The sequence below is a fragment of the Nannobrachium achirus genome (genome assembly GCF_963921795.1).
Source record: "Nannobrachium achirus genome assembly, chromosome: 10".
Classification (NCBI taxonomy): domain Eukaryota; kingdom Metazoa; phylum Chordata; class Actinopteri; order Myctophiformes; family Myctophidae; genus Nannobrachium; species Nannobrachium achirus.
The window spans coordinates 36,372,640-36,395,224 of record NC_137819.1 but is presented as its reverse complement, the minus strand read 5'-3'; the positions used below and the strand labels follow the sequence as shown (position 1 = coordinate 36,395,224).

The 22,585-nt window shown below is 46.0% G+C and overlaps 1 protein-coding gene across 2 annotated transcripts in view; it reads left to right on the top strand.

Moving 5' to 3' along the window:
- The window catches only part of macf1a (microtubule actin crosslinking factor 1a), a 189,210-nt gene that overhangs the window by 110,930 nt on the left and 55,695 nt on the right, over window positions 1-22,585 (top strand). For both annotated transcript variants that reach the window (XM_080734855.1, XM_080734854.1), the window contains exons 57-58: window positions 19,869-20,030; window positions 20,768-20,938. In XM_080734855.1, coding sequence (XP_080590981.1) covers window positions 19,869-20,030; window positions 20,768-20,938 — 333 coding nt within the window. The remainder of the gene's footprint in view (window positions 1-19,868; window positions 20,031-20,767; window positions 20,939-22,585) is intronic.

The window sequence follows — 22,585 nt, the reverse complement described above, 5'->3', positions numbered from 1 at the left end:
AAAGAGAGAGGAGGTAGGCAACAGGGAAAGGGAGAGTGCAAACATAGTCCAGGCACTGGGGACATGCACGCCTGTGTGTAGGTGTGGATGCAAGGCGTAGCGCTCGCCGTTGATGAAAACACAACAAAAGGGATGTTATCTACACGCCAGTCGCTTCATCGCAGGACTTTGGACTTCTCAGAGAGGGAGATGATGACTGTTTCTTTCCCTCCCTCCTCCCCTCTCTTTATCCCTCCACCCCTCCCTTGTTCCTAACGGCCGTTCAGATAAACAGAACTGGTGATTAATATGTTGCAGAGGGGGAGGGCTGCCCTTTTTGCTCCCTTGCTGATGCCACACAGCATCTCAGAAGCACCCAGGGAATGCACAACTGTTGAGGTGACATAGCGTAGAAGCCAACCACCACACTTGTGAACATTCATTCTGGATTACACTGTGACACTTGGAATACCATTTTTGGGGGGATGTGACACTGGTATGGAATTATTTCTTACCACATGGATTAATGTTTCACTGTTGTGGATTATTGGACTGGGCTGTTTGATATCATATTAAGTGGAGAACACATGAACTAATTGTCCCGCAGTTAATACATTTTTTTTTCAAACTGACCAGTCCTTTGAGGGACACCTTTATGGTTTACCACACGTGTACCTATTTGAATTTCAACTGACAAAGGGTTTCCTTGGCTGCCCCAAAGGGGTTCTAGTGCCAAGATGGGGAAGCCCCTGAGCCGTCCGGATTGCCTGAGGCAGAACCCTCGCTGCCTGGGGAAAGGTGACGAGGATGAGGCTTACATAGAAGACTGCTACGTCCCCCAGCGCTCAATCTATGACACCATGCGCATCAATGAGCAGATTGACCAGGGTACCAAACTCAGCCAGCCCTCCAGGAGCACTTTAGGTTCTGGAGGGGAGGGTCGAGGAGAGGGAAGCACGCTGTCGAGCAATGGCACTATCGGAGCTGATATAGGAGGTGTTTTTGTCTCTAGGAATGCGGACAATGTTGGAGGGGTGAAGAGGCTGGATGAGAGGGTGATATTTGATGCCTTAAAGCTAACGGGGGATCCTCAGATCATGTCGCCGCCGGTTGGCATTGTTGGTCCAGGTTTACCCATTGCTCCCTCGTCCTCTTCGTCTGGTGGGGTGGCGGCCGTGACTAAAAGGCGCCTCCAGGGTGGTGATAAGAAGGACAATCCCAACCGCCGCTCCTGGAAGGCTTTCATGCCACCCAGTTATCCAGAGTTTGCAGAGAGGCTTGAGTTCTTGCCTGGGGACGCATCTGAAAAGCGTCTCTCAGGGGCAGGGATTTCTCTCTCGCCTATCCAGGCCGTTCCCTCTTTTCTCCCCCCGTCTACCCCTACGTCCTCCTCCTCTACACCTCCCCTACCTCCTTATACACCGTCCCCTCTGTCCTCTGCTCCTCACACTCCTCCCGTCTCCTCCTCACCTTCTTTGACCCCAACGGTCAGCCCCGTGCCCCCTCTCCAGCAGCTGCCGCTAAGTAGGCAAAAGCAACTTCACCCTCTGCTGCAGAAACAGCACAAACAGGCCCATGTACTGCACTCACCTTCCAAGGAACCGTTATCAGCCTTTGCGCAGAACCAATCTCCCCAGGCCTCTAGATCTGGGAGCACACCCCAGCAGAGCCCCAGTGCGTCCAGACATGTGGAGAGGAGAAGGGATGAGCACAGACGCACTGCTGCATCTCCCAAAGCTGGGATCAGACGGATCCTGGAGGAGACTCCCGAGTCGATCAAGACCTCAGACTCGGAAAGAGACTCCCCTCTCCTAGAGCAGGACCAGGGTGACAACGCCCCTCTCCTACCCCCTAAACCAGTATTCTGCCCCCCTACCAAGGCCCGCACTTGGCCGCGCAGCATGAGAGGTGGGAAGAGGACCCAGGTGGGTCTGAGACATAACTTCCCCGTCCTCCCCCCTTTGCCTCCCCTAATGGGTGAGGACAATGACATGGACGATGAGTCCCTATATCTCTTGGACCCCCCTTCCCCATTCCTCCAGGAGGAGGAAGGGCTGGCCTACGGCGGTCTCCCTCTCTCCCCCTGCATCAGCCACGAGGGAGGCGAGGAGGGCCTCCTCGGCTGGGGTGCACAGAGTGGGGAGCTAGAACGCACAGCCTCCGAGCTTAAGTTTGAGGAGGATGAGCGCCGGATACTGGAAGAGCTTGCGAAAGAAGAGCAGCAGGGGGTGGAGGTGAACGAAGTGATTGAGGAGGAGGAGGTGGAGATAGAGGAGGGGGCAGCTGAGAGAGAAAGGGAGCAAATGGAGGAGGAGGAGGAGGAGAGAGCTCAGAGGGAGGAGAGGGAATGGGAGGCTGTTTTAAAGCTGGAAAACAGGGAGATTATTGACCAAGCTTGGGACAGGGAAACGCTAGAGTCAGAGGGCTGGGATATATCGGGCTCCTCGGGACATTGGCCCCTACTCACTCCGCCCACCGGATTTGGGGGCCCAGGGGCCCCCAGTGCTTCTCCCTGTCTGAGTTCAGGGGCGGAGTCAGATGACCTCTTCCTAGAGCTGGAGAGGCAGTGTCAAGAGGAGGAAGGGGAAGAGGGGGAGGAAATGAGTGTCGACCCCGAGCCTCTTGATCCCTATGCACTTCCTTGTGTGGAGGAAGAGGTTGAAATGGGAGAGGAAGGAGCCAGGTCTGTCAGTGTAGATTTAGAAGGAACACTTCCGCTCTGTAAGGTTGACAGAAATGATAAGACTGAGCAGTGCTCAGAAGGTTCCGTAACGGAGTTGAATTTAATCGACTTTGAGCACATTCTAGAAAGAGACTCTGCACACAGTCCTCCTACATCGCACTTTGACTCTATACGCGCACGGCACCATGTAAATGAACACGGTTTCATCGACGAACCCTGTGAGGTTGAGTGTGAGCAGCAACAGGGGGAGGAGGAGTTGGAGGAAGAGCAGAGTTGTCCAACAGACTCCGTCCTCGGCCCGCCCCAGGAGTCAGACTCCAGCGGGGTCCAAATGTCCCAGCCGGACAGAACTGTTTTGAGTGACATGACTCAGACAGAGTGCGAGCAGGACAGACCCGCCGAGACTGAAACGGACCTGGACAGTGGGGCGTCGTCGGGCCGAGAGGACGACGACGGAGAGAATGCAGAGAAGGAGGGGGTTGAGGTCATTCAGAGAGCCTCCTCTCCTCCCTCTCCCAGTCCTCTGAACCCGTACGCTGAGGAGGACAGAGGGGAGGTGGTGGAAATGGAGGAGGAAGGAGAGATGATGGTGGAGGAGGAGGAAAAAGGGGATTCAGAGACCGAGTGTCATGTGTGTGACTGGTATGAGCCCAGTTTGGATAGTAGTGAGGGAGCACTGGTGGACGGCTCCCCCGAGTCCCCCCAGTCTGACGGACAAACCGACAATGAATGTACACAGGATGTTTTAACTTCCTGTCAAGAAGAGCCGGTATCCTCAGAGATAGGTGACATTGTCATGGAAACAACTCATGACGCCCCAGGGACATCTGCGTCAGAGACTCTGGACTCTGTTGTCCCCGTGGATGTAGCCTCGTGTCTGTGCATGTTCAGGCCAGATGCAGACCAGGACATTAGTACAGCTAAATCAGACCCTATCTCACTCGAAAACCCCCAAAATACAGACTCTAATACAGACTCCCGACCCCCCTCTTCCTCACCCCCTCTAGAGTCCCCCTCTAATCCAGAGTCTCAGGGTGCCAGGTTAACGAGCAAAGATTCAGAGGGCTTGGTAACCTCAGACAGTTTTGTTTACCTGGCTGTGTCAGCACCTCCCCAGTCCCTTAACGATTGTCCCCCATCTCCGCTTGAGAATTCTAGGCCCCCCAGCCCCTTGCCCAAACCAACCTGCTGCTCTGAGCCAGATTATGAGGAAAGGTCTTTTCTCTGCTCAGACAGCTTTGTCTATCTGGCCGCCCCCGAGCGCTTCTACCCGGGGCCCTCGGACGGTGGCTCAGCCAGCGAAGATGCCCAAGAACTGGACTTGGACTCGTACTCGGAAGGGACCCAGTCCGGGATGGACGGCATAGAGTTTGTTCTAGGCTCCGTGACCGGAGACAGTGACTGGGAATCGGACGGATCTGCACTGGACCCACCGCCTTCTCTTATGTCTGGGGATCCACCCTGGGAGCAGCTAGAGCCATGGCTGCTGCAGAGCCTATTTGCCCAGGCGGAGACATGTCACGCCATGGACTACAGAGCTCAGGGTGCTTGCCTTGACACTAAAGATGAGCCTTGTGATTCAGAGACCCTCTCGGAATCAGAGAGAGTGGGGAATGATTCGACAAGACCATCACCGTGTTCAGATATTGACACCCAGACAGAGGTATAATCTCTTATTTAATTTACTTTTTTATGTTTTAAAGAACGTTGAAATCTGTATCATTATCTATATTATTCTCCATTGGCTGTGAATGCCTGAGCATGTAACCATTTTTCATTGCGTTTGTCTATGGTTCTCCACTTGGTTTATGAACTACAGTTAGTAAAGTTCACAAGTTCAATGAGACTGGCTGTAGATATTCCATGACAGAGAGGCATGGAGAGTGTGGAAATTACACAGAGCTCTCTGTGCTGCTGTGCTTTTAAGTTAAGGCCTTTTAGTTAGGCTACTGTACAGCTTGAATTGCATGTAAAAATATTCTGTGTGGGGGGCTAAGCAATGATTTTGGAATGCAGTAGACCATAGCAAAGTACAGCAAAAATAACTCCTACTGAGATCTTGGACATTTTTAACTGGGAAGTGCATCACCTTTTGACCTTAAGCATACGGCAGACATTGTTGCTTACAGTGACTTCCACTAGACAGCAGTTGACCCAGCTTCAATTCCGGTCACTATTGTGATGAGCAGGAATAAGGTTAGCAAGGGCCTCAAGACAGTAGAATAAGCAAAAGCATCTCTATGACACTGGGATATTCAAGTAGGTTGAATCAAGCGAGTAGCCTATGAAGTATGCATGTCAGATACAGAGTGAAACTTGTATTTTTAGTGCTAAGTGCATGACGGGGAACATGGTTGATGTAAACATAGCATTGGAGCAGACACCCAGTGAGCCATAGCATAGAAAAAGAATCGGGTTGGGTGGCTAACCCGAGCGCTGAGTGTAATTGACGGAGACATAGCATGGAAAATACATCTGAGAGGGGATAGGGGGGTGGAGGGGGGCTAAAGCTACATGCAGATGCCACAATTAGCTAGTTGTGTTTCAGGAGTAGGGATTTAAGGTTGCAATATGATGCTCAGGAGGATGTCTAGCTACTTATAGGAAATGCTCTGTGTGTGTATATTTATGTATGTGTGCACATATTCTTGTACAGTATGTGCATACTTTATGTGCAAATCTCTGCCTAAGCCGAATTACTTTGATTGCCTGTGCACACTGTAAAAGTACCCTGTGTACTTGAAGGCCACTCAAAATGTTGATCTTGAGTGCAAAGTTGGCACCATAGTTGACGTGAAGGGCACATACTGTCAACAACTATTGTCTGGTTTACATTGACTGTACATATCGTATTCTCCCACGGCTCCAGTACAAAGTAGTGACTGTTGACATGTTCTTATTTTGTTTGCACACAGCTCGACCTAATCACAGAACTTGGTCGTTTAAGGCCTAAGGTTTTCCCATCATGCTTGAGTAATTTGTATACATGGTCGGCGTTTGAACTGCCGGGCATGTTTGCATATGAAGCCAACAGGCTTCTGGGCAAGTTTATCCTGGCTTGTGTTCATTTGGTTTAGGAAAATGTAATCTGTCAACGTTATTACAGTACAGATGCTGTCTCAGAGTTGTCTCTTTGCATTGTGTTGCTCTTGGTTTGATTGGCTACCTTTCCATCTGTTTATATTTTCTGTGTGTGTGTGTGTGTGTGTGTGTGTGTGTGTGTGTGTGTGTGTGTGTGTGTGTGTGTGTGTGTGTGTGTGTGTGTGTGTGTGTGTGTGTGTGTGTGTGTGTGTGTGTGTGTGTGTGTGTGTGTGAACATAGTTAATTGTCGAAAGTAATGCCTCATTTATTTTTAGTTTACTTAGGTGTCACACACCAAAAATATTGGATCTATACGCTCACAACGGGTCTTGCTATTTGCAAAACACAATGCACAACAACCAGTGTAAATCAGGCATAATGTTAGCCAGTCACATCATCCCTCCGTCCTTCTCTGACTAAAGTTGCCTGATCTGACCCCTGTTGTTTGTTGAAAGGGAAGTGGGGAAGAAGTTCTTCACAGGCTGTGTGACCTCGGGACGGGTCACTTTTGTGATTTTCTTTTCTTTACTCCAAATTACATTCCACCCTCCCTTAACTGCCTCCCTCCCCTTGTACAGCGGAGCACGCTGTCGGTCGCCTCTGAGGTCAGTGATCTATAAATTTGGGCTGATCCCAGACTCGCACTGGAAGTCATCGCTACTTCCTTGTCAGCAAATGGACCCGGGAGTGCTTTCGGATGGCTGCTGATATGCCAGACTCAATACTATGGATGGGAACCGCTGGTTCTTCTGATTGCATTACAGCCTCCATCAGGCACTGGTGGACAGTCAGCCTCAACTCATTTACTGTGTGTGTGTGTGTGTGTGTGTGTGTGTGTGTGTGTGTGTGTGTGTGTGTGTGTGTGTGTGTGTGTGTGTGTGTGTGTGTGTGTGTGTGTGTGTGTGTGTGTGTGTGTGTGTGTGTGTGTGTGTGTGTGTGTGTGTGTGGCTATGTCATCTTAAGTATTCAGGAGTTTATTAGTGCATGTGATCCATCCGTGTATCTTAATTAATCTGCGTACATCTACCCGGGCAGTGCCGGTGACGACCTCGCTAACCCTTGTAAAAGCCATTAGGAGTCTTAATACCAAGTCAGTCTCGGTCTAACTGTAGAGGGTGACGGCACCAGAAATCCCTTTACAAATAGATGGACACACTGAGAGAGAAAGAGTGAACAGCTTTGCAACAGCCAGCATGTCTCGTGCATATTTATAGAACTACGCTGTGCAGATATCCCCTCATCACCGGGGCCATTCTGTCATGCTTTCAAAGTGTTAAGAACCTATTATCTCTCATTTCCTCATTGATGAGAGATGGAAGCATGGCAAACGTCATTTTCCCAAAGTGACTTTGACAGTGTTGCAGATAGAACCAAGCGTCACACAACTCCTCCGTCCTTCTTCCCCATGTGTCAGAACTCTGTCTCGTCTCTCTGCAGTGTGTTTACATCTCACAGTGATGGTTTGGTCACGTATCGTCTTGTCAGTGTTACTTCGCCCTCTCCCTATCTCCCTTTCTCATTTTCCCTCTGCCCATCTCTCCCTCCCTCCCCCTGTCCGCCATGCTCGGATGGCTTTGTACCAAAGATAAGGAGGTGAGAAATAAACAGAGGTGTGGGTGTGTGTGTGGGTGTGCGTGCGTGCGTGCGTGCGTGTACGTGCGTGCGCCCATGCTTAAGGGGGTGGCTGCTGCCAACACGGCTACACAAACACAGAGTGAAACTGCTGGGGGAATCTAAATACAAACAGTAGATAAGAACAGTCCTACATTAGATCTATGGACTGGACCCTGTTGACCCTGTTTGGCTACCATTGTCTGTTTCTCTCTCTGTTCTGTGTCCGTCTCTCTCTCTCTCTCTACTGTGTCTGTCTTCTGTGTCTCTGTATCTCTCTCTAATGTGTCCGTCTCTCTACCATCTTTCTCTCTCTCTACCGGGTCTGTCTCTCGCCTCTCTGAAAGTCTCACTTTCTTGTTTCTACTGTGTTTGTCTCTTACTCTACTAGGTTTGTCTCTCTCTACTTCTGTCTGTCTCCCTCCTGCTTGTGTTTGTCTCAGCCTCTGCCTCCCTCAACCTCAGTTCTCCCTCACTGTCTGTCTCTCTTTTCATTTATTTTCTACTTCTCTGTCTGCTTCTCCTCTCTCAATCTCTTGTCTTTTCATCCTCGGCCTGTCTGTCTCAAGGTTATTATAGTTTTGCATTTGTCTGTCTTCTTTATTTTGTATTACTTTTAGAATCATTTTAGATTTATAGTATTTTTGTTTTTTATTGTGATTTGGATTAGTCAGTCAGGGGCAAGAATCAACAATGTCCAAAAATAGCAGATCTTCAATACCCGATGCAATGTGAAGCTTTGTGGTTTTAGTTAGTTCTGTAAACACACAATACAGATTCAGTTAGTTATTGTTGTTTTGTAATTTCAGTTGAACTAAAATGTTCCAATTCTAGTTTTCGTTATTCCGTCAGTCAGTTAACTACAGTATAATAACTCCTGTCTGTCTCTCTCCTCAACCCTCCCCACCACAACCCTTACTGTTCCACATCACAGTTAAAATGGCGCCCATGGTGTAAATAAACAGCAGGGCCATAATTACCTCCCAGCATATCAATGTTGGGAATGCAGGGTGTTGCTATTGGGACAAAACCCAGAGGGGGAGAAAAGATAAAGACAGACTGAACGTGTGAACCAAAGGCAAAGTCATGGAAGATACAGGAGAGTGAGAGAGAAAAGCAGTGGTTTTATGAAAGCAGAGAGAGAGAGAAAAGTTTAGAGTAAATGAGACAATGGTGGTTTTGCATAGCACCTGGTCGTCCAGCCCGATAAAAGCCTGCTGGACTGATAAGAAGGCTGACTTGGCAGACAGGGGCCAACAGAAGGGCGTCGGCTTAATGGCGAGTTCATTTTCAGACACAACCCAGTGTTCTGTGTGTGTCTCTGTGTCTGAGTGTGTGTTTAACCTGGACAGAATCGGACAGGCAGATGGACTAGCTTAGCGCACGCACGCACGCATGCACTGCACCGTTAGTATTGGATGTTTGATTTATCATTTAAATGTATTGCTGGTTTCTGTCTTCAAACAGACCGTCTGCTGTTCACCCATTATTATGTCCATTAGAAGAGAGAATGGATGAGAGCAGATGGAGATGGATAGATGTAGCGCTGTGTGTGTGTGTGTGTGTGTGTGTGTGTGTGTGTGTGTGTGTGTGTGTGTGTGTGTGTGTGTGTGTGTGTGTGTGTGTGTGTGTGTGTGTGTGTGTGTGTGTGTGTGTGTGTGTGTGTGTGTGCAGGGGTGTCACACCAAATTCTGGGCCTGGGGTACAAGGATTCACTGCGGGCCCCCCATGAATGTTCTTCAAAGGGGGAGGGGGTTTAACCCTCATTATTGTGTGCTTTAACTATTGAAAAATAGCAGATATACAAGCTCACAGCAAGCTTGTAGATCTGCTATTGTGAAAAATGTGTTGAATATTTCAAATCCTTCTAAGGTTTTTTGAAAAACCTATGTTTCTATGTCAGTGGTGCTCAAACCTTCTCATGTGAAGGACCCCCAAAATGATATATATTTGGCCATGGACCCCCATCTCAAAATATTTAGTTCCAGGGACCCCCCAGAAGAAGATAAAAAAAAAATCAAAGATTTGCACACATTTTCACGACTTTTCAAAAATAGCAGATCGAGTGCCACGCTGCGAGCTTGTAGATCTGCTATTTTTCAATAGCTAAAGTATAAAATAATGAAGGCCCCTCCTCCTTGGGCCCTAGTAACTCAGTCCCTCTTCCCCCCCCCCCTTGTGACACCCCTGTGTGTGTGTGTGAGAGAGAGAGAGATGAGGAGAGGGAGGTGTAGGGGGGCACAGGTCGGTCCTGTGCCACAGGAAAGCGTGTAGTGATTGATGTGGTAATGCTTGATTTATACGCTGTTGCTCGCTGGTGCCATGTACCGAAAATAGCAAATCTACAAGCTCCCGCCCAATGCGTCACTCCATGATGATGTACCGTATAAATCAGGCTTAATGGTGAAGCTGAGAGATGGCCTCCAGGACACACGTGAACCAAGAGAGCAAGAGAGCATGATGGGTAGTGGTACGAAATACATGCACTGTAATATCCTGAGACTGGATCGCTTCAATCTGATATCTCTCTCTCTCTCTCTCTCCTTTTTCCTTCTCTCCATCTCTGTCTTTCTCTCTGTTATGATGTGATCAATGCAAAAGAGAAACAAACTGCTGGAAAAACACGTAATTTCCCTTTTGGATGAATGATATACAGTATGTGTGTCCTGCGATGCTTGACATCCTGAAAAAGCTAAATCCTGAATGTCAATCTATACTATAATTTTGCGAATGTCTGAGTGAGTGAGTGAGTGAGTGTCTGTCTGTCTGTCTGTCTGTCTGTCTGTCTGTCTGTCTGTCTGTCTGTCTGTCTGTCTGTCTGTCTGTCTGTCTGTCTGTCTGTCTGTCTGTCTGTCTGTCTGTCTGTCTGTCTGTCTGTCTGTCTGTCTGTCTGTCTGTCTGTCTGTCTGAAACAGCGTTTCTCCTCAGTGGCTGGAGCAATTGATCTGAAATCGCATCACCATTAGCATATGAACACACCTGACATAACTGGGGGGGGCGTTGTCTGGCCCTGTTACAGATTTTGTCCAAAATCATGCAGATCGGTACACAGTATCTCTGTAGCCATTAAACGGGTATTTCTTACATTGATGCTCCTACATATTATCATGCAAGCACCAGTTAAAGTTACTTTCCATCCCTCATATACTGTGTGCACAGTGCACATCCCATAACCCACACACTGCACATCATTTCAGAGCTCATATCTTTGAACGGGTAAGGACTAGTTTAACAAACACATATGTTACTGCTACCCTCCCTATCCTGCTGTAAAATCGACAAGACCCGGTCTGTCATTCTGTCCTAATCCAATTTATTTTGTTCTGCAGTGGGTTGACCAATCAACCAAAACTTGCATAACAATGGCATTGACCATTGGCATATGCAGGCAGTGAGGAAGCAGATTGTTTCACTTTTCCAAAACGTCAGCTGTTTATGAGCATTTATTTCTACCACAAGCTCTGCTATGGAATCTGTAAACATGGTCCCATAGCCAGGAAGGGGCGGCTGCTGTGCCACAGTCTTATTGGTTGTTGATCTGTTGTCAGGGTGACTGTGGTAAGGGTGTGTGACTTGGGCTCTGCTGTGGGCAGTGGTGTAAAGTACTTAAGTGAATTGTACTGTACTTAAGTACAATTTTGAGGTATTTGTACTTTACTTGAGTATTTCCAATTTCCAATACATTTACTTTTACTCCACGACATCTCAGATCCAAATATTGTACTTTTACTCCACTACAATTATTTGAAAACGTTAGTTAATTGTTACTTTGCAGATATTTTAAAACATACATAAACCACGCTGTTTTATACTGTGGCTATTTGAAAATGGCCTGCTAGATCTGCTATTTTCAAAAATGTTGTACTTTTACTTTTAATAATAAATAAGTACATTTTGATGCCAACACTTTCATACTTTTACTCAAGTACATTTTAAATGCCGGACATTTACTTGTAACAGAGTATTTAATTATTGCAGTATTGATACTTTTACTTAAGTAAAACGTTTTAGTTCTTTTTTCACCACTGGCTGTGGGTGCAATGATTAATGGGAGCAGTGCCAGGGTAAATTGATCAGCAGGTGTTTCCAGTTGTCTTTAATGTAGTAGCATGCTGCGCCAGCCCTTGGGGCTATACTGTATACTCACTACACCAGAGAGAATGCTAGTGAGAGAGTTGGCTCAACGGTGCAAAGTTATAAAGGACTCAGGATTTAAGTCCTTCATAAGGAGGATTTAAACACATAGCAAACAGCAGACACAGCAAGGCTGTTGTTGTTGTTGTTGTTCATGTACGTGTGTGTGTGTGTGTGTGTGTGTGTGTAGTCAATAAGCGGACCCAGCAATCCTGTGCTACTGTATATAAACTTGGTGCTCCAATATAATCCTGTGTTGTATATGTGTGTAGTCAGTAAAGCGCAGAGGCTTTAATTACAAAACGATCTCACTTGTGTCGGCAAGAACCCATTATAGCGCTCAGCGTTGCTACATTGGCATAATGATCAATTTGTGGATGGGAACATTTATACAGTTAGAGTACGTGGTCATTCTCCTGCATTTTTTGTCATTAGAGGGTTGGTCAAATGATTTGAAATTGCACATGTGCATTGAACATTGGCGATTTTATCACTTTCCCTAAGATTATTAGCATTTTTGCAATAGGCTGTGGGATGTGTAGTCCTGGGTTGCTGTTGTGAAGGACAAAGAAAAGAGACAAAACAAAAGCTGGGGGGAGCATACAATCTCTTCAAATCATAACTGCCATAGCAGGGATCCATCTATTCAAGAATGTCTTCCTTTGAAACCCCAAGTTCTATGTTATTTCTTCCATACTAAGGAGTAGACTACCCATGACTGAGAATGTTGGGATAGTGGGTTTTAACCAGTATACAATGATTCCTTTAATGCCTACCACTAAGAGAATCAGAAGAATATATAACTGATTTCTGCTTTCGGTTCCCGCAGGGATAACTCTGTAGTCTGTAAGGTAACAATGGTTCTTGGGGGATTTATATTAATAATGTAATAGAAAATGTAAAAGATCATTATACATCTCATACCAGTATTGCTTAAATGTATAATATGGTCAAAGAATATGGACACAATTGGAATTCTTCACTCCACAATGCCTCCAACAGTTGCTGGAAGATAACAGTTCAATTGTTTTACTTTCAGAGTTAGTTTAACACTAGATCTTCCAGTGCAGTTGTACAGTACATACATGCTGTATAGATTGTGGTCCAATGTGCTTTGAATGCCCTCTCTTTGCCATTTGCATGGCATTTGTTTAGGCGGGTCACTTTCAAAACCCTGCTCCCTCTAGCTTGTTTCAAACGGAGCCCATTAACTCTCTCCCATCTGAATCACACACTGAATGGTCAGCCTGTGGTCCAGAGGAAGCCCTGTCTGGCTGGCAATATTAATTTGCTAACCATTGAGGTCAGTGTGAAAATAGCTTCTCCCTTCCTCCCATTGCTCCCTCGTCTTTCCCCATAGCCCCCCCCCCCCTCTCTCTCTCTCTGCCTGCCGTAGCCCTACATCCCCTCACTTCTCTTCTGTTTACCAGCCTAATTCTGGGCTGAATTACAAGGGAATTGAGGAAGCAAGGGAGGGCAGGGGTGGTGGGGGCAGGAGGGTGAGAGAGACGAGGGCAGAAAGCAGGAATAGAGGCGAGGAAAGAGTGAGAGGGTGTGGGTGTGTGGGTGAATGGGGTTGGAGGGGGGGGGGGGGTTGATGAGAGAGGGAGAAGCCAACAGTGAGGGGGAGATGAGGTTGCTGGCCGTCTTCTCATTGGCTGGAATGAAAGGAGATTTGTAGCGTGTTTTGTCACAGAGGAGCTGCATGTGGACAACCTGTGGTGTGTTGTAGAGTAGACATGTTTGGGGACATCTGCCTCTTAGTGGCTTCCAGTGGGTGATTCCTGTTCTGCTGGCCCGTTGCCTGTATTGTGTATTTCTCTGATGACATCCTTACATGTGCGCTTCACCCGTTAAATGAGGCGGAAGCCACAATCTGGCCCACGATCAGTCCAAACCACAATGGCGAGGCAATAATTGACACTAATTGAAGTAAACAGCTGTTTAACCGCAATTCCAGAATGGTCGGATTGCAGAATAACAATTAAATAATGCCACAGCATAGCAGAACATGTCCTCCCACTAAGCTCAGTATTCCAGTACTGCATTTTAATCGGTCACACCCTTGGTCATCCCCCAATAACAGCAGAATGGGAGAAGAGTGTTCTGTTTTAGTTTGTGTTTGTCCTCCTGTGTGTTGCTGTTATTAGCCATGTTAGCTGCACTGCGGTGATGATGGCTAATGGCAGGCTGACGTTGTTTGTACATGATTTCATTACTAGAAACCAGCGTGTGTGCATGCATACAATACTGTATGTGTGTTTGTGTGTGGCTGTGAGTAAGAGCTACATGTTCCTCATCTGTCTTGATTAGGGAATTGATTGTGTCATTATCCTGGCTGAAAGCATGACAACACACGCACGCACACACGCACACACGCACACACATTACATAATACAAACAATTTATTGATATGTGTATCACATTTTCAGTCCCTTAAAGGAGTAGTTCACCCCCAAAATGACAAAAAACAAAAAATATTATTGAACTCTAGTCTCCATGGCGTGACTAATCAATAGAAAAAAAGTCATTTTGGGGGTGAACTACTCTTTTAAGTGAATCCACACACAGGGCCTTCTTTTGATGGCAGTCGCATAGATTCATGTCCGTGTCGTGTTTGGTATAGTGCTTGCGGACGCACCGAATATCGAGACGGATTGCGGCCTTTATGCCTACTGATGTTAGTGTAAGTCAGTGGTCACAGACATAATGTACAGGCACTCAGGCAGTACACATTGTCATTCTAGAATAGATAATGGTGAGGTGATAGATAATGGTTGCCTAGCGATTTTTGACTGTCTCAATGCTTAGTGCAGAAGGCCAATGTTGGAGTTGAATGGCAGGAGAAAAGAAAATCTTCATTCTCTAATTGTGTAGACTTTAACCATAATGTAACTCTTGAGAGCCTAATATGAAACCAAATGGTTTCATTTTACACTCTCAAGAGTTAAAGATCAATAAGGGTCCATTTGGTTTCCAACCCTCCATCAAGAGATGGATTTCAATAATTAATTCCCTATTTTATACTTAATTATACAACTACTATGACAGTGTCGTGCAAAAGTAGTACCATTTTTTCTATATTTAACCAATGAAAGTTATTGACATGTGAGCTTGTGACTGAATAATAACTACTTTGGATCCATTAAAACACTTTTTTTTTCTTTTTCTTTTGTCCTGAAAAGCAATGGTTTTGTAATTTGGACATTGTGTTTCCGCCCGACAGTGGTAACCTTGTAGATGATGTAAAGTGTGTTTTGAAGTCAAATTATATACTGTATAACATTTCCTACAAAACTCTGACCATACTGACCATATTTCCACAGCAGCCATTTTGCTCTTATGTCATACTCGATTCTGGATTGTTGATGTCACTGAATTTCTGAACATATTTCATGATGTAACATTGGGCGGTGTGCTCCTCACAGAAAGGTCAGGGAAGTTCATAAATGCTCGATGAAGTCATGCAGCAAAATGTTATCAAACCATTTGATGGTTACATTTTCATAGTGGGTATAGGGTTTCACTGGCTGAAAACACTTGTTTATATTGGCCGTGTAGTGGCAACCAGACTATTTATCCTTTCCAGAAATTCTCTGAGCTGAGAAAACAGCACCAACATGCCAGAGTGGAATTAAAATGTTTTAACTTTTGGAAAAAGACTGCTCTGCAATTACATGAGGGCCCAGAACAGGAGATTTAGATATTTATGTGCGCCTTATAAGACCATGTAAACCATTTCCAACTGTGAATATATATATTTAAAAATAAATCTGCTATCCTGCTGCTGCATAATGCCAAATGTTAGTAGGATTTGGCCATAACACTAAACTTGGGTTTGGTGTTAATATCATGCCCTGAACCCCACTGATCCAGCATAAGCTATCTTAAACGACGGAGGGGGAACAATAAATAAACGTGGGAAATAAATATTTGGAACAAATCAAAGTGCCCGATTCCAACCGTGCTAATTTGACTTGACGTGAATTAGAGCTTTACTCAGTCAGGGGACATTTAGCCTGCTGTGCATTTCACATGCTCTTTCATTCTCCTGTCCCTCGCACCGACCTGCGGCTACAGTGAGAAAGCCAATGTGGGCTTGTGGTTTAGGCTGAGAGAGACAGAGGAGGAGAGAGAGCAGGGGCGGAGGAGAAAAGAGGAGTGGAGAGATCTACATTAGGAGCAGCAGCTGGTGGTTTTGTGGGGACCGGGAGGGGGAGAAAGTTGGGGTGGGTGTCAGGGACGATAGTCAGAGAGGAAGGGGAGCTGGAGACGATAAGTGTGTGTGTGTGTGTGGGGGTGGGGGTGGGGGGGGGGGGATTGGGGGGGCTGAGGTAGGGTGGAATGAGAAGCACGTCAGATATTTTCCAGACGCCCTGGTTTACTGTTGCGAGAGAACCATTCTGAACTGCAGGGAGAGATACACACTCCAGAGAAAGAAAGCGAGAGGGGACAAAACGAACATTGAATGTGAGATGGAGAGAACGGAGAAATAGAAGAGTGAGGATGAGAGACACTATAGGCAGTATAAGGCACAGAAAGAAAGGAAAAAGTGAGAGTCATCGAAGTGAAGTGAGAGAGAACTGCACAAGAACCAGTGTGTGCTTCCATGTACCCGTGTTGTAAATGAATGTACTTTCCATGTCTCTCCTGCTGTGAAACACACACACACACACACACACACACACACACACACGAGCGCACGCATGCGCATACTCACCGACAGTGTGTGTCCAGGATAAGGGGGCAGGGTGGAGCGGGTCACTGCAACAGCTCATTGTTGTTCTGGTCGACCGACTTCCTGTTCCAGTCAACAGCCACGCCTTCGCCACGACCCGGCTGGACACACGCACGCACGCACGTGCATACACACATACATGCACAACACTTAAATACATAACTAACAGTACTGACACAGTAACATTCTGAGTGTTGATGTAACTCTCGCACAAATGTCACCAAATGGACAATTTGAGCCGTCAATTTGGGGACTTTTGTACTCGCTCAGAGATACAGCACAACTGGATAAAATATATACATAGTATGATTTTACTATGTACTGTATATGCAGAGATATACCTATGCATACATACTGTAACACAGACTTGATTTCATCAGTACCCCATGCACGCACACATGCACACAATGCATAATTGACACATGCAGATGCATACGTACATTTTTCCATACAACTTTTCTGTTGGATACAGAAATGAACACATGCGCACGCACGCACGCACGCACGCACGCACGCACGCACGCACGCACGCACGCACGCACGCACGCACGCACGCACGCACGCACGCACGCACACACACACACACACACACACACACACACACACACACACACACACACACACACTCACAGTGTCAGTGAGGGAATACGCACACTTTTCCATTCTTCCTTTTCATTGTTTTAAATCCAGAAATATATGCTCCCTTTCTCTCTCTCTGCGCACACATGCATGCATGCGTTCGTGCGAGAGCCCACACACACACACACACACACACACACACACACACACACACACACACACACACACACACACACACACACACACACACACACATATCCTTGGCATGGGGACCCTGTAGTTTGAGCCCTTATTTAGACCAGATGAGTAGAATCGTGCAAACTGTGTGATTATGACACGCTACAAATACTCTCTCTCTCACACACACACACACACACACACACACACACACACACACACACACACACACACACACACACACACACACGCTTATAAAGACTTCACATGACTTACAGTAAATCTAACTTCAACTTCTCCAAAGAACAGATGTTCAAATTTATAGAGTGAATATGATTTAAACTTATCCAACTTCCCTGCAAGAAGTTTTTTTAAACTCCCTTTTGTTATTTAGCACATTATATTGGGTTTTATTGTTTTTTGTTCCGATTTAGTGATAATCACAGCTGTTGTTGGCCCAAAGAGTTTAAGACGTCCTTGCATTCCTTCTATTACTGTAGCTTTAATAATCTTTCATTGTCAACCAATGCAACTCATGCTGTAATTTCCTGAGTGTTAATTTAACTCTTGAGTATACAAATGGATCCAAAAGGGCTCAGTTGTACACTCAGAGTTAAATTAACACTCAGGATTTGACCGTACTCATCATCTGTATGCTTGGACTAACTCTCTCTGTCCATGCTGCTCTAGAGGTTTATTTCTGTGTGTGAACCTCCTTCAGTTTGTTAACTCATTGACTGCTAACATTAACATTTCAACTTATGACGTTCCCTGACAGCTATTTTTTGTTTTCTTATCTTTTAAAGGTAGTCATTCATAGCATATCCATCTCAAGTAAGATCATGCACATCCGTGCACATCCACACTCGGGTCGCAGACTAAAGACCGCACGTTAATCCGTCGAGCTTTTCCAAAAGCTATGAGCTAATTTAGTTAGCATGTTTACACTGGAGCGCCACACGCCGCACAGGAAACATAGATATGGGCGTTTTCCTGCAAAATGTAACATGGCAGTGAATGAAGATCTTTTTTTTTTTATCATGCCTACTTCCTGTTTCCTGTTGGAAACGGGATGCGATTCTTTTACAGCAGATGTGCACTACAGTATGTCCATTATTAGTTAAATGAAATGAAACATTAACTCAGGGAACTCAATCAATGAGTTAAACACATGAACTCTAGCCTAGCTATTCAGGTAGAACATCTGGCAAAAGTAGCACATCTACAAACTCACAACATATCACAATGTGAAAGGGTGAGACTCGTAGCTTGTAGATCGGCTATTTTCGGCAAAGAGGGGGGGGGGGGGCTAGTACGGTATAGACCCCTGGGGGACTCGTGTCAATGGTTTTAAATGGTTAATGCGTGTGTAAATGTTCCTTGAATTCTGTGTCTGTGTGCACACTTAATGTGCGTGTGCAGGATATATTTCTCTCTCTCTCTCTCTCTCTCTCTCTCTCTCTCTCTCTCTATGTCATTGTGGCCAGAGAGGTTTGGCTGTCGCAGTGTTGTAAAGCCACTGATCCTAATTGTCCGTGTGTGTGTGTGTGTGTGTGTGTGTGTGTGTGTGCGTGTGTGTGTGTGTGCGTGTGCGTGTGTGTTTGTGACAGAGTGGTATTGTAGGTTTAGTGTGGGACAGAGAGAGGTCTGTGTTGGATCATCCCTCAGTCATTTCCAGTCAGGGAAGTCGAGTCTGGTTGACTTTTAACGCCGGATGGCTGCCTCTGTTGTCATGAGTAGAAGACGGACTCGGTATTGTGGCTAGACAGGCACGGCGTGTGACTATGTGTGTTTGAATAGCGTGAATCTGAGTAAAGGGTACGTGCGTGTACTGTATGTGAATGTGTGCGTGAAAGTCTGTAGCGTGTGCCCTAGTTTGCAATTGCATGCCTGAGCTTACCCTACGTGCTTGCTTGTGTCTGAATGGTGTGTGTGTCTTGTAAAGGAGTGTGCGTTTGTGTGTGTGTGTGTGTGTATGTGTGCGAGTGCACGTATGGTGTCGACTCAGCCTTTTCCAGCCAGCCCCTTACTCCCTAATCCTGATAATCCCCCGTCTCCCCCTCCCCTTTTTCCTCCTCCCTATTTTCTCTGCCCACCACTCCACTCCCCACCCAAGCCCCCAGCTCTCACCCCTCTCCTATCTACTCCGTACCTCCCTCCCCCCCCTCTCTCTCTCTTTCTCTCTCTCTATCTATCTATCTCTCTCTCCCACTTTTTCTTTCTCACACTTGGTTTCTTTGTCCCTAGTGTTTGTCTGTCTTGTGACAGCTCACTCGCTGTTATCACACACACTAAATACCCAGTACCGGTGTGTTTTTAACATGTCTGGTACCTAACGCAGTGCTGCTACACACATACACACAATGTTAACTTGCAAAACAAAGCTAAAGGTCTTTGTGCGTTTGTTTGTTTCTTCCCTCCTTTCATCCTTTTTTACGCCAGTGGTTCTCACCCTTTTCAGGCCGCGACCCCCAAAATAATCATATTTTAACTGGGGACCCCCCCCCCCCCCCCCCCCCACCCTGACAAGCACTAAGAGTTAAGGCATTACATTTGGTATAACACAGTTCTATTGTGAAAATAGCAGATCTACATGCTCACAACGCCTCGTGTTGCGAGGCGTTGTGAGCATGTAGATCAGCTATTTTCAAAATTTCTGTATTTAGGCAATGTTTAATCCCCAAATTATTTAATTTGGGGAACCCCCTGGGGGTCCCGACCCACAGGTTGAGAACCACTGTTTTACGCCATACGAATTCCAGGTCTATACCAGGTACTTCAGAGTGAATAAGGCGGTGTCCTTGGTATGCTTTGCGTGCTAACATAATGTGAGATCACGTTACGTGGATCTAACCTGCCACCGTGTCGTGGTCCGTGTCTCTCCAGGCCTTCGAGAGGGAGCAGGTGGACGGCGTCCAGCCCAGACTGCAGCATGTCAACGCGGTGGGCCAGGGTCTGATCCAGAGTGCCGCTAAACACACGGACACACAGGCCCTTGAACACGACCTGGAGACCACCAACCTCAGATGGAACTCGCTCAACAAGAGGGTAAGCCGCCCTGGATTGTGAGAGAGTGAGAGAGTGAGAGAGTGAGTGAGTGAGAGAGAGAGAGAGAGAGAGATGCACCCTTCGTTGCTAAGCAGTCCTGATTTAGGACATGATGATTGTCCAAATTGGCCATGACGGAGGTTTTGGACATGTACCATGAAAACTGAATGAATGTATGTGTGCGAATGAGGCCCCAGCTACACAAGTATGGATCTTTTAATACAAAGCACATTTTTGTATTTGACACAGCGCCGAGTGCTGTGCTGCGAGCTTGTAGATCTGCTATTTTTGAAAAATCTTGAACATTTGTGTAAGTCTTTGAATATTTCAAATCCTTCTGTTTCTATGTCAGTGGTGCTCAAACCTTTTCATGTGAAGGAGTCCCCAAAATGATATGTATTTGGCCCACGGACCCCCATCTCAAAATATTTAGTTACAGGGACACCCCAGAAGCAAAACTTTAGTTACAAATGTCCGCTTAAAAAAATACATATATTCAAAGATTTGCACACTTTTTCACAAAAATAGCAGATCTACAAGCTTGCAGTGTGGCACTCGGTGCTGCGCAGTGAGCTTGTATATCTGCTATTTATCAGTAGCTAAAGTATAAAATAATTAAGGCCCCTCCACCTTGGGCCCTATAACTCAGTCCCACTCCCCCCCCCCCCCCCCCCCCTTGTGACGCCCATGTAAACGCTCATTCCGACACGTTTCACACCACGCTCGTCTCTTCCTAGGTGGCGGAGCGCGTCGCACAGCTGCAGGAGGCCCTATTGCACTGTGGGAAATTCGAGGATGCCCTGGAGCCACTGCTCAGCTGGCTGAGCGACACGGAAGAGCTGGTGGCCAATCAGAGGCCTCCGTCTGCCGAGTACCGCGTGGTGAAAGCCCAGATCCAGGAACAGAAGGTAGGCAAGGGGACTGGTTCCCAAACACAGCCATTTTGGGAACGCAGACCTATTTTTATGGGTCACGGTCACGGGTAAATATCCCTCAGCAGCAAATCTTTTCATTATTATTTCAAAATATTTTCTGAAATCTGAAGAAAAAAAAAAATATATACATATATGAATGTAGATTGCCTATTTTCTGTTTCAAATATCTTTATTGTAAAGCACAGGATAAAATACAATCGTATTTTATCCTGTGCTTCAGTAACAGTATCCGAACAATCATGAGGTGCTTCCCTATATAACTTCTCCCCAAAACAAACGGAAGCATGCGCACAAAATAAACAGGTGCAATGAAATAAAATCCGAACAAAGTCAAAATGTAGCCTACATATGGGGCGAATTCCCGTAACTGGTTCACAACCAAGGCTGCCTTAATATGAGACATCAAATTTCTCTTTTGGGTCTGGAGGACCTCACTGGGCAACAGGACCTGGCAGAGGGAGGGATTGACGTGCATGAGTGGGAGGTTTGATGAATGGATTTGTGGGTGGATGAGCGAGAGGATGGAAATATCGTTTGAACGGGAAGAAAGGTTCCTGCATTATGACATAACGATAAACGACCAGCAAATCATATCACATATCGTTTATATATCACTATGTGCTGTAAACAAGTGGACCTTGGTCACATGATGTGAGCGAGGCAACGGTCCATGTCATGAAGGGACGTTTGGGACAGTGCTCGTGTGTTGCCTGCAGTCATTTGTGCATCTCATTTACTTGTCCCAGTTTTTCTGTTCCCCGTTTAAAGCCGGCGCTGTTGGTCAAACAAAACAAAAGAAAATTCTCCACCAATGGAATTATAATTTGTGTTTTCTGTTTCTGTCCTGGATTGGCCTAAGGACAATGTATGATTGAATGAGAAACACACACGCTAGGGCATTCACGAATAGTGATTTTTAGTATTCGAATTATTCGACCTCAAAGTATTTGAATAGTCGAATATTCGACAGGACTGGCCAAACTGTCAAATATTAAGTAAGCAAGAGGCGAACATTGTGAAAATAGCCGATCTACATGCTACATACAGCATGTAGATCTGCTATTTTCACAATGTTTATCTGCGGAACCGAGTCACATTAAATGTAATACCTACAATTCCAAGTGCTTGTCAGGGTTCTTATGACTTCCTATCTAGCCAAGCTTTATAAACAATGAAGAAATATATATACAGTATTTTTAAAGACAAAACAAAAACAAAAAAAGAATTAAGCGAATATTCGATTTCGGTGAACAACGTCGAATACTGACTTTGATATTCGAATATTTGGTGAATGCCCTAACACACGCACACGCCACACGCACAGACACTCTCACAACATGATCCGTCTGCCTGGCATAGAAAAGGGTCCCAATTGAATGTCTGCCAGTCTGACACAAACGCTCGCACAGACGGTAGATTGCTATTGTTTTCAGAGAAAACTACTGAACTCACTCTCCCTCTCTTATACACTCTCTCTCTCACACACACACACACACGCGCACACACGTATGGCACACACACACAGTGAGGCACGCATACAAACACTTTTCCTTGTTTATCAAACACACACTTCCCGTGTTTGTGAGCACAAAGCCCAAGCGGTCTCGGCCGGCGATCAAT